The sequence below is a fragment of the Glycine soja genome, chromosome 16 (assembly GCF_004193775.1).
Source record: "Glycine soja cultivar W05 chromosome 16, ASM419377v2, whole genome shotgun sequence".
Classification (NCBI taxonomy): domain Eukaryota; kingdom Viridiplantae; phylum Streptophyta; class Magnoliopsida; order Fabales; family Fabaceae; genus Glycine; species Glycine soja.
In genome coordinates, this window is record NC_041017.1 from 34,610,088 (window position 1) to 34,627,582 (window position 17,495).

General features: G+C 29.8%; 1 protein-coding gene across 1 annotated transcript; it reads left to right on the plus strand.

Moving 5' to 3' along the window:
• Positions 1-1,523: 1,523 nt before the first annotated feature.
• LOC114390519 (UDP-glycosyltransferase 1) lies at positions 1,524-3,245 on the plus strand. Its single transcript, XM_028351263.1, has one exon. The coding sequence runs from the start codon at positions 1,645-1,647 to the stop codon at positions 3,064-3,066; it is 1,422 nt and encodes a 473-aa protein (XP_028207064.1). The 5' UTR covers positions 1,524-1,644; the 3' UTR covers positions 3,067-3,245.
• The last annotated feature ends 14,250 nt before the right edge of the window (positions 3,246-17,495 follow it).

The following is a 17,495-nucleotide window of genomic DNA, read 5'->3' on the forward strand; positions in this document are numbered from 1 at the left end:
ACTAAAATTTTTTTCAAAAAAATTCCATTAAAAATATTCTTAGTAGCCGTACAAAGTATAATTACAATAATATTAAAATCAACACATATATGAGTTCAAATAATGACAAACCATAAACCACACCACTCCAAGCGAACACAATATAGTCATTAAATATTAAATCTTCTAAAAACACATGCACATATAAGCATAAAATAAACATTTATTGATATTTCATAGTTTTGGTTCATTTTAAAATGGAAAAATATCACCGTCCGAGAAATGCTGGGAATATTCTGACACATTTTTTAAAATATATTCTTTCTTATTATTTAAAACATGCTAAAATATTTAATTTTATAAATTTTCCATTTATTGTTTAATGAATTTCACTTATTTTATAATCTTCAAGTAAATTTTAGTTAATAATAAAAAATTTAATTATTAGAAAAAAATGTTAAGAGAACACTTGTAACCTACACTCCATTTTTGAGTGGGAAATATGTTGACAGTAAATGTTAACAACTAAAGAAAAAAATGAATAAAAAAATAGATATAAAGATGATAAAGAGAAATAATAAGAATCCGATGAAATGTTTGATATATAGTGATGTGTATTTAACATCACTTTAGAATAAGAAAAGAGATAAAAAAAAATTATAGATGCAATGAATGTTGTGATGGGAATTATAGAAAAAATAAATAAAAAGAAACTGTAGTAGAAATGTAGTATAGTAAATAATTATAAGAGAGTTGATTTTAATATACTTGTTTTTTTTTTAAGGACATGATTTAATGAGTATAACATATAAAAAATGTGAATTTTTTTTTAAAGATTCCTTGAAATTCCTCTCATTAAAATATTAATATACATGTGCATTCAAATACTGACAGATCACAGATCACCGTATCACACCACACAGCTCCAAGTGAACACACTCAAGTGATTAACCATTAAATATTCAACATCTAGAAGCATAGGCATGCATAACAATAAAATATCATTACATCTTGACCCCTACTTTTAGTTTATTTTAAAATAATAACTAATAACAATAATGATGACTTAAAGTCGTTTACACCCTTATTTATTTTACACTTTTTTATTTATTTATCTAACTTTTTGTATCAAATTATATTACCTACTCCGTTATATATGTATTTTTTTAACTTTATCATAATAATAATTAGAATACTAAAATTAATTAACGGTGCAAAATTATTCTAATTTAATAATAATTTAGATTTTAAATTTAAACATATAACTGTAATTAACAAGTTGTTGATACAGTTGAATCGAATTTGATCTCTTAATCTCAACATTAAAAATCATATGAATAAAAAAATATAATTAAAAAAAGACCTACTAAAATTAATCGACTGAATTTTTTAATAAAAAATTACCACCAACAAAAGTAATAAATACTCACTTCAATAATAACAAAAAAGTGTTATGTAACAGAAAAATTATATTTAATAAAACACACTTGCTATTATTTAAATAAAAAAAATTCTAGATCAGCCACATATGATGAAGCTTGGGGACTCTACGTTGGCCATAAATAGAGCAAGAAACTCTTCCCCTTCACACACACCAATTCTCCTTACAATCACCACGAGAGAAAGAGAAGGAAAAAGAAAAAGAAAGACTTTCTCTTAATCATCATGACCATGAAAGACTCCATAGTTCTATATTCAGCTTTGGGAAGAGGACACCTTGTTTCAATGGTGGAACTAGGTAAACTCATACTAAGCCACCACCCTTCACTTTCCATCACCATTCTTTTCCTAACCCCACCCCCCAACCAAGACACCCCCACCTCCCCCACCGCCTTCACCTGCGACGCCACCGCCAAATACATCGCCGCCGTCACCGCCTCCACCCCCTCCATCACCTTCCACCGCATCCCCCAGATCTCCGTCCCCACCGTTCTCCCTCCCATGGCCCTCACCTTCGAGCTCTGCCGCGCCACCGGCCACCACCTCCGTCGCATCCTCAACTCCATCTCCCAAACCTCAAACCTCAAAGCAATAGTCTTGGACTTCATGAACTACAGCGCCGCACGTGTCACCAACGCGCTTCAAATCCCCACTTACTTCTACTACACTTCCGGCGCCTCCACCCTCGCCATTTTCCTTCAGCAAATCATCATTCACGAAAACAGCCCCAAGTCCTTCAAGGACCTCAACATGCACCTCGTAATCCCAGGGTTACCCAAGATTCACACCGATGACTTGCCGGAGCAGATGCAGGATCGTGCGAACGAAGGTTACCAGGTTTTTATCGACATCGCCACGTGCATGAGGGACAGTGACGGGGTTATAGTAAATACTTATGAAGCCATGGAAGGTAGGGTTGTAGAAGCTTTTTCCGAAGGGTTGATGGAAGGAACCACGCCGAAAGTGTTTTGCATTGGACCCGTGATTTCTTCTGCTCCTTGTAGAAAGGATGATAACGGGTGTTTGAGTTGGCTCGATTCACAACCGAGTCATAGTGTTGTGTTTCTGAGTTTCGGAAGCATGGGGAGATTCTCGAGGACTCAGTTGAGAGAGATTGCTATTGGGTTGGAGAAGAGTGAGCAAAGGTTCTTGTGGGTCGTGAGGAGCGAGTTCGAAGAGGGTGACTCGGGGGAGCCACCGAGTTTGGACGAGTTGTTGCCAGAAGGGTTTTTGGAGAGGACCAAGGAAAAGGGGTTAGTGGTGAGGGACTGGGCCCCACAGGCGGCGATACTGAGTCATGACTCGGTGGGTGGGTTCGTGACTCACTGCGGGTGGAACTCGGTGTTGGAGGCGGTGTGTGAAGGTGTGCCAATGGTGGCGTGGCCTCTCTACGCAGAGCAGAAGCTGAATAAGGTGATCTTGGTGGAGGAAATGAAGGTGGGTTTGGCGGTGAAGCAGAACAAAGACGGGTTAGTGAGTTCCACCGAGTTGGGGGACCGAGTGATGGAACTCATGGACTCGGACAAAGGGAAGGAGATTAGACAGAGGATTTTTAAAATGAAAATCAGTGCCACGGAAGCAATGGCGAAAGGTGGATCTTCAATCATGGCTTTGAATAAGTTAGTGGAGCTATGGAGGGAGCACTAGTAGTATAGAATTAGAGATCGATAGAATATTATTAAGTTCAGAAAAAAGTGTGATTCATTATAAAAAGCTTAATGTCTTTCTCAAATAAACAACGAGCACGAGATCAGTTGTTGTTAATTACGAATGCATGTTTGCAAGATTAATTATGAATTGCGTCTAAGTTACGGATTTGGTTGTCACTTCTCATGTCTTTTTAAAATCATACAATTTTTATGATTTTTAAAATTAAATGTCACTTCTCATGTCTTTAGTTTGTTGAACAAATTAAGAATGTATATTAAACTGTTTTTTTCGTATCATTTTTGTACTTAAATTAATTAAGAAATTAACGAATGATTAATGAGAAAAATGGTATCTGATTGATCTAACTTCTAATTAAGACGACATGTAGTGCATGTGTGAATGGTTTAGGGTAATGTTCATTTAGAATTATTAAGATACTAGTGTTCATTTTCATAACCCTTTTCACGCATTCCTTAATTGGACTTTTTTGTTTAATTAATGACTAAAATTAATATAATAAATATGAACTTTGGATCTTTTGGACACTGTTAATTTGTCATTTCGCTGATTTGATGGAAGACGAAGACATTTTCTTCTGCTACACATGTCACGGGAATTGGCCGTTAGCGGTTAAAAAAATAAGTCTGCAACGTAATAAAACTACGACGATTTTTATTTTTTTAAATTACAACATAGAAAAGTTGGTAAATTATGTTCTTTCACCACAGTAATTGAAGATGCACCATAAACATATCGATTTGTTGGTCTTATTAGTTTCATTATATGGCATGCAATAATCCAAATATGATTATTAGCATCGAAATGATGAAGTGATGGTGCATTGTGTTGATTTAATAAATCTGATTGAAGTTAGAAATAATGAGTCTAGGTTAACTTCTTTTATGGGACAGATTAAATTTATCGATAACTTGATCGAGAAATCATCCTTACTTACCATTTCTATTTTGCTATGATTATATACATATGTTTATAATACTTGTTTATCGATCCCATTTTATTAGGAAGATGGTTAGGCCCTCAATTTTAATAATCACGAATAAAACATAAGACCGATGACCTTTAAGAAGAGACTAAATTGTGTTATCTATATATCCTCCTATGAGAAAAGGTTGAAGACTCATTTATAAAAAAGTTCTATACAAAAGGACTATATCACTACAAGAAAAGGTATTTTTTTTTTATATATATAAAAAACTGCGGTTCTTATAACCTCTATAAAATCTAAAAGAGTAAAATATATTTTTTTTCTTTAAAAAAATTAAATTTTATTTAGTCCTTCAAGTTTTTTTGTCTTATTTTTTTTTATCTAATTTAGAAATACTTCATTTTTAATGCTCAAAGTGATTGTAGCTAACATTGAATGACAGTTATAAATCACACACACCCAAAAAAAAAAAAAGAGTGAAGTTTCAGTAAAAAAAAAAGTGAAATATTTCTAAATTAGAAGAATGAGAATAGGTTAAAATGCTTTTTTCTAAAGGGATTAAAATACTTTTGAAAACCTAAAATTAAATTTTAAAACCTAAAATTAAATTTTAAAACTTAAAAAAAGAAAAACATATTTTATCATATATGAAGGAACCGATAGTATATTATATTAATTAATATATGACCCGTTATACTAGTCTAATTAAATATTGTAGATACTACATATATACGATAAATCAGTTCTGGATCATCACGTCAGAAAAATTGACAAGTGATTTCAACCAGAAATAAATATTAATTATTAATTTATTAAGAAAAGAAATGAAATCTATATATGATTTTATTTTTGAACCATATATCCAATATGATGGGAAAGTGACCACTTCTTCAATGGCTCTCACACGAAGCTAGTTGCAGAGTCGTGAACAAACTCACATCTAGAAGGAACACTTTGTACGCTAGATCATGTTTTTTAATTAGGCAGAAGCTGCGCGAGTTTCAAAAGACGGTGGAACACGTCGTCGTTGACCACTTGGGAACTAACCATCCTCAACTTGCTTCTTCTTCAATCCAGTCTTAAAATGAAGTTTTTCAATTTTAAAATAAGGGTATATAATTATTTTTGTGAATTTAATTTTTCTGCATTCTTGATACAAAAAATATATACTACCTATTAATTAGAAAATATTATTGATATAGATTTTAATATAATTATTATATAGAATCAATAAACTTGTCAAATACAGTCATTTATGATATATATATGACAGTGTAACAAATGTGCATGCATTAGTTACACTTTTTAAAACTCATTTCTATTTATTTTTTTCTTCTCTTTCTATTGTATTAATTATTATATATTTTGTATTCTTTCTTTTAGTTTCTTATTATTTATCTATTGTTCTACCCTAAATCTATTTTAAAATGGATTAGATTTTTATCTTTTTTTCTTTTAAATAATTTGAGAGCCAAAATAGATTGATGGGCAAGTTACAAAAAAGAAAGAGAAAAATACAAACAGCTACTCCGTTAAACGATGGGGCAGAGTCGCAGAAATATATATTTTCTAATTCTTTTATATATATTATTATAGGAAGCTAAAAGGAATTGAAGAAGAACGGAAAACGAAAAATAGGAAAATAATTAATTGAAATAATTATTTTAAACATATATATTTTCTTATTGAAATGTAATGGGCAGAGATATTAAATTTGTCATATTTTAATTTAATATAATCTTCTCTTTATTTGTTTATTTATTTGAAAATTAAAATATGAATAAGTTATTGTTTTGGAATAAATTAAAGAAAAGAAATAAAAGTATAAAGTAGTAATTAATGGGTAAAATACAATTTAAGCTGCTATTATTGGCGCAAAAGGTTGTCAAAATTATTATAAGAAAAGTGAATTAAAAACTAAGAAGTTATTCGGAGCATAAAGAGATGCATGCTCTTGAATCTTTCAAAAGTAATGGCTAAATGTGCATGTATAGAAAAAATGAAAACTATGAATTGAAGGAGTCAATGAGAAGTGACGATAATGATGGCTCGATTTAGATGGGAGCAGGTGCATGCTAGTTGCTTCTCTAACATTCTCTAGTAGTTAGTTAGGCATTGAAATGAAGGGCAGCGAATGTATTGTCATATGAAAAACTAAAACACCTCCATTTACCCTATATATTTGGTGGAGGGGAAACAAAATGAAAAAACAAAGAAAAGTTTTAAACATTATTAGGAGAATTAAAACAGTGGAAGGAAACAAAAGTTTAGGTTTCTCTAGATTAGAATTTTTTTATTTTTTTAAAAAAATAAAAAATAAGAGTGATAATATGTTTACTTAAATTTAAAAAATATTTTTTTTTCTAAAAATATTTTAATAAATAAGATCAAAACTAAAAATAATAAGTTAATATTTTCAGTCTTTTCTAAAGAACTAAAACACACGATAATACCTATGTTTTCTAAATCTTAAAAATTTTAAAATATAATTATTTTTTTAAAAATAAAAACTCAAATTAATCAAAAGGTTTTGTTTTTAGAAGTCAGCTATTATTCTTATTTTTCTTTCATTTTTACTTCAACCATACAAATTTAAAATTAATGTAGAATAATGTTGTTCTTTCCTTCTACTGTCATCCATTCTAAACCGACCATTAATAAGGCGGGGTTACTGGTTAATTAAAATAATTAGATCTATCATCAGTTCTACATATCTAATAATCCGAATTCTTAATTTAATTATTGTATGACCCCAAAGATAACTAATAGAGCCACACTTAATTTCAAAAGAATAGCTAACGAATTAAGCATCTAGAATTTCATTAATTTGGATTAGATTATCACTCGCCTTCTATGTCACACCAAACTAATTATTAATAAAACTAATTCTATATCAAATTAACCAATTATTAACAATCACAAATCTTATCAGTCCCAATTGGAATATGCCAAATCATGCGTTCAACATCTTATTAATCAAGAATGTACATTCAAATATAAATGATAAGCACCAACCGATAAAGAACTCACAAATCAAGATTTGTATAAAAGAAGAGGAAGATTTGATAGAGAAAGAAATTAAATCACCATTGGCTAGTACTAACACAGGTGTCTCATCCTTCAGTGGAAACATAATATAGTTCCATGGCTAGTACCACCTGTGAGCTAAAATATTCAAGTCCATATATATATACTCTCTTGCATTTGTATAATGCATTCTCATTAATCTATACGTAGTTACGTACACCTTTACTGTGACTGTCAAACAACTTTACACACATTGCCGGAAAAACTCAGTCTTTTATGAACATATATACAAAATACATTGAGGTGGACTAACATTTTTGAGATTCTGCAAAAACATATTCAACCAACTTGCGTGTCAACTCGCGTGCAAATTACATATATTTTTTTTTATCAAGGCTTTAGGAATATGCATGCCTGCAATTCATCATGACTTTCTTTCTTGGAAAATTATGCATTCAGAACCTTCCATGATGTACCAACATGAGAAATCAGTAATATACCAATAATCTCTTTATTATCAAGATTTAATTTGTTGTGATTAATATTCTAGTTGAATATTTGATTTCACTATATTTTAGAATATTTATTATCAGCATATATTACATAAGCTGTCTACAGAGATTATAGCCAGTTCTTAGGAAAAATTGTTGGAGTTGTTTTGGTGATCATTGTCGTGGGCTTCAAGCCTATGCTGTTTATATATTTGTGTGTTGATCATCAGTAGAATCATATTTCCATCCCCATTTTATTCTTTATAAAAATAAAAAAGATAAAAAAAAGTAAATAATGTACGATGATATATCTATAATAACTCATTTGCTAATGTGACAAAATTTCCCTGAATTAGCAGTCACATGCATGCACTCTTTATTTTCTTTTTTATATGAAAAATTATCATACACGTACTAAATTGGCGTTTGTCTCATGCACTTACACACTTAAATTTAATTTAAATGTAACGGGCAGAGATATTAAATCTGCCAAATATTTAGATGATTTTGTGGTAATGACATTCTTAGATAAATTTTACTTTTTCATTTATTCATTATTTTTTTTAAATATAATAGGTTACTATTTAATTTAAAATAAAAATAAAGATATAAAAAGCATAAAATGTAGAATAATGTATTAAATACAATTTTTATTTTTACTTAGTTACACCACTAAAGTAAAAAATTATCAAAATATTTAAATTTGAGGTAGCATAGGATTCAAAGAAGAGTCTGCTAAGAAAAAAGATTGATCAAAAGAGAGCTAAGAACAAAACGTGATGCCTAAAACTAAAAATAATGAAGTAAGGAGCCAATAGAGATGTGACAAGTGACACTACACTTATGGGCTTGTCCCATTTCTACTGTGGAGCATGTGCTAGTTGTTAAGCAAGTTGGTAGGCATTGAATGGTCATAATGCTAATGCTACGTACTACTTATTTGGCTATCAATTTGTCATTTGTCATGAAGGGCTGCGAAAAAAGTAATTAGGCATGGAGTAATATTATAGGACCGCCACATTTTCAATATCATTAATTCACTTAACGTTTAAGTTTGTTGTCCGTTTGGCAACTTAAGTTGCTTTAAATAATACCTTAATCAGTTGTACCATTGAAAAGTAAATGACAGGCTTCGATTGTTACAAGAGAATCCATAACATGTTAAGAATATTGGTTAAAAAAATTAAAATGAAAATATTTTTTATTTAAAAAATAAAAAATAATGTTATTTATAAAAAAATTTACATTTTCATATAAGTTATCTAATAAATATTTTTATTTTTTTATTATTTTATCGATATCCTAAAAATATTAATTAATAAGACCCTTTAAGAAAATCATATGTTAGATTCATGTTTAAGTTAGTTTGTTGTTAACGACTTAAGTTGTTTTAAATAATTAAAATTCTTCACAAGTATTTATAAGAAATACAATGACACAAATTAAACTTTAAGTTAAAATTTATTTATGTATTTTAATTTTTAAAATGGGTATATAATTTTTTTAAGTTAAGATATATATAAATTAATTTTAACTTATAAAAAATTATCTTATATTCTTATATCCCTTTTTTTTTCTTATAAATTTATATTTTTTAAAAATCAAATAAACTTTTTTGTTGAATAAAAATCAACTAAACTACTCATAATTAAGTAATTAAAAAGCAACAACACTACCAGTGATTGTCTTGTTAATATTACTGTATCTAGCTTCTCTAAGAGCAGCGCGGTTGCTTATTTTAAGATACAATTGCTTCGGATTTTTTTATATCATTGGAGAATATTTATGTGTGATGTCAGGCGGTTTAAAATTACACTTCATTGTTTCTATAAGTATTGGTTACTTATGATTAAAAAAATATTTTTTTTATCATCTAAGACTAAGTGATCATTTAAGCAACGCTTGAACTATACCATTTGAGTAAATTTTATATAAGTTGCTTAATTATGATTAGGAGAGTTAAAATTAACATAAGATAAGAAACATAAAGTGGATTGTTTAAATTACATTTATTGGAGATGCTCTAAAGCAAATTATATTACTTTAAAATGTAAAATAATTAATTGTAACTATACCGAGCTATTGCATGATGAATCAAATGGGGTTCATCAACAAACGGGCTAGGTGGATTAGGTTGTACAAAATTTGGAATGTGTAATCTTGGTAAATGGAAGTTCAGGAAGATATATAGTTCAAGCTAGACCGAAAAAGGATCGAGGTAAGGTGATCTCATTGTCCTAATTCTTTTCCTTTTGTTTGCAGAAGGAAGGAATATCTCTTAATTCACACATGATACTTCGTTTTACAGTGAACTATTGGTCAAGAATTTCATAATTGTAAAGAGCATATTGAGATGCTTCAAAGGTATGTTGCATTGTTAAATTGCCATTCAATGATTGCTATGTTTGTGTAACTGGGCATTTGGGTACGTGGGGGCAAACCCAAGGAGGGAATCTGATATGAGCAAGCTTATAATCCCAGAAATAGAGGAAGTACAAGCAACAAAGGTGCAAAGAGAAGAAAGGATCAAGAGAAGAGTGATGAAACCAACGTAACTTGATGATTACGTCTAAGGAGCAGAATTGAAAGAACAAATTAGTAGAATCTGCACCAAATCATGCTTGTGGTGTTTGCTCCCTCATAGGCAAACACGCATAACAAAATCTGTTATTAGAATATTCCTTTTAGATAGAATTGACACAAATATGTTATTTGAATTCCTCTATATATAGTCATGTAAATAAATAAGCAGGATATGAGAAATAAAATTTCTTTCTTATCTTGCGTTTATCTTCTTCTTCTCCTTTCTCTTTGGTCTGGAGGTGCTGACCTTCGAAGTCAGTAAACAAACCCAGCACCTAACAGAATCAACTCGGAAACTCATTGTGCAAAAGTTTGAAGGAAAAAATGTCTTTATGAAAACACAAACATCTTTTGTTCAGAGAGAGAGTGTGGCTTATTAATTTGGTACTTTCCTTTCTCCTTTATTTTTGTCGTTTTTCAAAATACCTAAAGGTTTGGCTCATAGGATTAACCATATCCAAAGATTTGGGTATGTTGGAATAAGGTATGTAGTTCATAGCAAGTGTGTAGATTGGGAGGAGAAAGTATAAGTACAGAATATTACAAACTATTTGGGAACTTAGAGCAAAAGTAATGCACAAAGGAGAGATGAAGAGATAGTTAGTTGTGTGTGTGTGTGTGTTATTTGGGAACTTAGAGCAAAAGTAATGCACAAAGGAGAGATGAAGAGATAGTTAGGGCGAGTTGGGAATGGTGCTTTAGATGGAGGAAATTAAAGTTAGGTTTGAGTGGGAGATCCAAATAATGCAAAAGTTTATGCAGAAATAATGCAAAAGTTTATGCAGGAGATTAATAAAGTACAATTAAAAAAAAAACAAGGATCGAATCTTCTGACTATTGGATATGAAAGGTGATAACGCAAGAGCGTACACAATAAAAGTTACACATACTCATTGTTGTATGAATAGGAGGTTTCAAAGACTAATCCTTTTTTAAGTTCTTTTGGAGCATCAGGGCCACTTCAAATGTATCTAATTTTACTTGGAAATTTCAATGGAACAGGATACAAACCGAAGATAGTCTTATTAGAAGATATATTGCATTGAACAATATTGGTGTTGTGTTCCATTTTGCGCTGCTCATCTTATGCTCACATGTTTTCTTCTCTTCATCCATCTGGAAACTATGCTATAGACAATTGGCCTGGCTTTCAAGTGGTGATATCCGAGGACAATAAGAATCATTTTGTGAAACATTGTTGTGATCTCACATGGAAAAAGTAAAAAAAGGCTTAGTGGATTGTGTGGTTTGCTACGGTTTGGTCGCAATGGTTAGATAAAAATAACATCGTCGTTCAAGAAGAGTAGACACAAGCCTTGTATGTAATGGATCTTATAAAATTTAGATTGCAATATGGTTAAGTGCTAAGATGAAGGATTGCACCTTTTCCTTATGATTGGTCTGTGAACCTAATATTGTGTAAGAAAGCAATGCAATGACCATCTTTTTTGTATTTGTTGTAACAATATCTTTTGTTTATATGTCCTATTTACTGATAAAAAAAAGATTAATTTTGAGTTTGAGTCCTAAATATGTATTAAAAATTCAGATTAAATTTTTTATTGATTGTAATAATTTTATATGTCTTAGTGATAATTAAGTTTCGATTATTATGTTAGTTTAATTAAATCATTTAATTTTATCCGTATTAAAATTAAGAGTTGAAATGAATCATTCTCATTCACTCTTAAGTCTAACTTTAAAAAATAAAATTGTTTCCAAATGATACGTACCCAAAATACTCGTAATAATAATCATACAAAATTTATATATATTAGATATCATATCATATACTACAAAATGCACTTACGGATACCATTATCGGAGCCAACTAATCAGTTTGGTCCTGTTGTTGGACATGTACGGTCGCGAATTTCACGTGGATACCATTGGTGCATAAAATTAGTAACGGATCCCATTGCCCAAATTTCTAGGACCATTTGACTCAGAAATCAAGTCGAACAATTTGGGAAGGTCATACAAAGTTCACACCACCTTTAGAGTGTGGTTGCTTTTTGAAAGAGAAAATTTTTATACTTTATTTTATGAGACTCGTATTTTTTTAATTCTACTTTAATTTTTTTAAAAATATATATATTTTCTCATCTCTATTTCTTTCTTCTAAATTAAGAATACCCTTAATTCCGATAACACTGGGGAATGGCATGTTCTATGTCTTAGAACATGAGCAATAGGGTTAGAATAATTAAACAATTCTAGACAAACTAATCATCCATTGTTTTATGTAAAACTAATTCAAGTTCGTCCAATTCTAGAACAATAAACCATCGTGGAATATTTCACATATTTGTACATGAACTGATTTCTTATTGTAGCTTAGTGAATCCAAAACAACCTTCATATCAAAGTCAATTTATAAATGGCTAAAATTTCACAATTTCTTAACGGGGATTAATTTATTGGTCTAATTAAGTCTTCAAATTCATTGTCGTTGGTTAGTTTTTACTTAGTCATATCATATAAGTTAATGATTTTAATTTCCTTCAACCAGATAAATAAAAAAATTAGAAAAAAAAGAGCATTTATGTTTTTTAAACTACAAATTCATGTTAAAAGAGCTAAACAGCTAAAAAAAAATTATAACATAACAGGCCGATTAGTTGTATTTTTATTTCCTAGTTTTTATTTCATTTCCTATTAACTTTTACATTTTAAACTTTTACTTAGTGACATAAAAAATTTGTTAAATCATTAAAAAAATACATAAAATCATTAAAAAAAATGTAACAAGCTATTGATGGAGAAATAGGCTAACACAATAACAAACTCTATAATAGAGTAATAGACCACGGAAATAAATTCTCCAAAACTTGCAAGAATCTCTGAGGAACATCGATAAAGTATAGAGCACAAAATAAAAATGAAAGAAAACAGAGAGACAATTTGTTTAACATGAAAAACCCCTCAATGCAAGGAAAAAAATCATAGGTCATTCAAACCAAAGAAATAACTCAACTATATTCAATGAAGATACAAGAGAACCTCTAACAAATGCACTAAAACGTGCTACAAACAGTCAAATCAAAACAAACTCCAATTGGTACAATAGAGACAAGAAGAAAAAATCTCAAAATATAAAACAGATAATCTCAAAATATAAAAAATCTCAAAACAATTATCTCTCTCTCCAAATATATTTTTCATGATCCAACCAAAAAAATTGAAATATAACGTGTATAGAACCCCTTGCCCAAAAATCAGTCTGATCCAACGGTCAACGAATCCATAGTTGTAATCTGAAAATCACTCTATCATGGGTATGCGAAAATCACAATGATTTTCCTTCTCATTCTTTCTCTCGCAATGATTTATCACTTTTTCCCCTCTCAAATGAGTTCCTCTCATTGTATCTCACTCTCTAATTTGACCATTCTTCACTTAAATAAGTGAGACATACGAGTTTTCTCACTTGAGTCTTTACTCCACATAGGGGGAGCCCAAAAAACCCAACAAATCTCTCCCTCACAACTATGTAAAGGTAACTGCCAAACTGATGATCTCAGAGCAAGCTTCAAACTTCCATCTTAGTAATGCCTTAGTCATCATATCAGCATCACTAAAGGATTTAACCTTCAAAGGGCCACAAACATCTGAATACACCAATTCAAGCAACTCAAATTTTCTGGAGGGAGGATGCTTCTTGAAGGATACTCTAGTTTGCTTACCAACCATGCAATGAGAACATTTTTCCAAATCTACATTCTTCAATCCTGGAAGCATATCTTTCTTGGCTAAACAATTTAACCCCTTCTCACTTATATGACTAAGCCTTTGGTGCCACAAAGATGCCTCCATATCCATAGCATCCATACTGTCTCTAGCTACCAAAACTTTTGTCTAATACAACTTTGAAATTTTCTCCCCCTTGGCCACAACCAAGTTACCCTTGGTGAGTTTCCATTTTCCAGAACCAAAGTGGTTATCATAACCAGCATCATCAAGTACTTGCACAAAGATCAAATTAAAGCGGACATCTAGATCATGTTTCACTCCTCTAAGTAGCAACTACATTCCCATGTTGGTTTGCAAACAAACATCACCAACACCAATCACCTTAGACATGTCTTCATTATCCATCTTGAAGACTCCAAAATCACCTGAAGTGTAAGATGTGAAGAACTCCTTCTTGGTTGTAACATGTAGTGTAGCACCACTATCAATTATTCACACGCTCTCATCAAGTACAAGATTAAGCGAATCAAGGTCATGGAGAATAATAAGATCATCACTGGTAGTAGTAGTCATACGGTCATCATCATGATTCTTCTCTTTTTGCTTACCCTTCTTGTCTTTACTCTCTTTCTTCCGTAGAAAATAATTCCTCTCGATATGCTATGTTCTGTGACAATAATGACACTCAACATTCTTGTACCAAGACCTAGACTTGCTTCTGCTCTTGTCTCTATCGCCTTTATATGTGCTTCCATTGTTCAAACAAGTAGAAAAACAATCCCTTAACCAAGAGTTGTGATACCACTCTGATGGGGAAATAGGTCAACACAATAACAAATTCTATAAGTGAGTAATAGACAGTGGAAATAAATTCCGTTAAACTTACAAGAATTTGTGAGGATCACCAATAAAGTATAGAGCGCGAAATAAAAATGAAAGAAAACAGACACATTTTGTGTAACGTGGAAAACCCCTCAATGCAAGGATAAAAACTATAGGTCGTCTAGACCAAAAAAATAACTCCACTATAATCAATGAAGATACAAGAAAACATCCAACAAGTATACTAAAACATGCTACAAGCAGTCAAATCAAAATAAACTTTCAATTGGTACAATAGAGACAAGAAGATAAAACTCCAAAATATAGAACAGATAATACGAAACACTTATCTCTCTCTCTCCAGGTATCTTTTTCACGATCCAACCGAACAACTTGAAATATCACGTGTGTAGAGTCTCCTGGCCAAAAATCAGTCCGATCCAACAGTGAACAAATCCACAGTTGCAATCTTAAAAACACTTTTTGATAGGTATGCAAAAATCACAATGATTTTTCCTGTTCTTCTTTCTCTCTTAATGATTTGTAACTATTTTTTTCCTCTCAAATGAGTTCCTCTGAGTGTATCTCACTCTCTTTAATCTGATCTCTCTTCATTAAAATAAGTGAGATATACAAACCTTTTCATTTGAGCATTTATTCCATATAAGAAGAGAGTTAAAAAACTCAACAGTTATAAATTTATGAACATGATGATACCTAAAAAAGTTTCCAAGTTATTTCTAGTATCTGTTGATCAAGTTTTTTCTTTCTAAGTCTATTATTTTTTTGAAAGATAATTTAATATGTACATTTTAACCTATACAAAGTTCAAAATATATAAAGATCCTTGAATTTATACCACAATATGGAATGTATTTAAGATACTAAAAATCACACTAAAAAGCTCGTCCTTCGTAACCAAATTTTAAAATGATTGATTCTTTAAGTTATTGAGAGCAATAGAAGCACAAGTTAAAGAATGTCCACTAAAAAATAAAATAATAATAGCATGATACATAATTTTTTGAAATATTTAGAAATTATCAATAAAATAATTTAAAAGTATCTTAATCGTTGTAAAATGGCAAAATCAAAATATGCATTATCATTTCAAAATCTATTTGTTAAAAACATAGACAATACAATTCTTTAAAACATGAATGATATTTTTCTATGTTCTGTTGAAAAATTATAAAATATTGGCTTTGACATTTTTCTAATTGAAGAAACTTTTTCTTCACAAAGAATACAAACCAAAAACTAAAAAAAAAATTAATCAAAATGAAAATATTTATGTAAACAGCTAAACATAAACACGAAATATATATCTTTAAATTTCATTTTTATAAGTGTAAATTTAAATACATAATTACTTATTAATTAAAATATATCTCTTCTTTATAAATAAGAATTTTTTTACAGAAAAAAAATTAGATATAAACCAATTTGATTATAACTAACTACTCTGTTAATTTAACTTTAAAAGCGAAATACATTAGTTATATTTTGAATTTTGATTTTCTTTGATTATAATAAAAAATACGGTTAAAATTCTGCAAAGAAAAATTAGGCAATTGCACTTAATAAATTTAGTTTACTTATGAAAAATTATTGCATATCATAACAAATCAAAATTCTTTAATTTATATTTCATAAATTGAAACATTTATATTTATTTTGAGGGATTCATTCTTTGACTTCTTTTCTTCATAGTCAAAATTTGAGAAAAGAATCTAAATTTGGAGATTAGTGTTTTAAAAGTTTGTAATATATTTTTTACCAAACAAATCGATTCACTAGGCTAAAATCAACTTAATAGGTATTTTAAAATATATTAAATATTTAATTTTATTTATTCTAACTTTCTGACTAATTTATTGACATTTTAGTAAATTTGGTTTATTTCCTAATTCATTATGTCAAATTCCAAACGTCTGATCAATATAGTGAATTTTCTAATCACTATTTAAAATTTCCATTTAAGTATATGGAAAAATTATTTTTTCCCTTATTTATATTTGATCAAAAGCAAAACAATAAGTCTGAATTTTGCTCCTATAAATATTAGTTACATGTAAGCAGTGGAATATATAAATTTAAATTAAAACTAAGAAATAGAATATTCAAGATGAATTACTTTTAAAAATAAGTGTAACACAATTCTTTTCCAATTATTTATAAAAGCATAAAAAATATTTTTCAATTTAAAAGGCATGTTATTGACAATAAAACTCACGAGTAATATCAAATATACTTTTGTTGTTCTTTTTAATACTATTAGAATTTGACCTTAATAATTAATAATTCAGGCTCTAAAGGTTAACATTAAAGGTTCCAGTGGATTCTCAGCGTGAAATTCAAACTCTGATTAGAGGATAATACTAATTAAAAGAGCATTTCATTTGAGATACAATTTTATACTATTTGTTGACTAAATAATTTATTTATTGATCATTTAAATTCCTATCACGTTATAACAAAAAATAAAGTTTTATAAGAGCAAAACTTGGTATATGCTTTTACATACTCAATTTGCATGCAAATTTAACTTCAAAACTTTAATCCAAAATTATACTTGTTTAATTTTTGCACTATGTGATGGCTACTTCCCAAAGTTTAGTGGTACTGCTAATCATGATCGGCATATTTCTCCATTTTAAAATTATACGGCAGGTTGTCGCTCACAACGTGGGCCAAGGTTGCAGACCATCCCGGTTCATACTCATTTCAATGATAGAATATTTTTGGCTTTTTTGTCATTGCCTAATAATTTTGTTACCTTTTTGTGATGTATGTAAGGAAAATAAATTAAAGGAACACAGAATTTCAACGGAACACACCTAATAGAGAAAACCCATGACCCA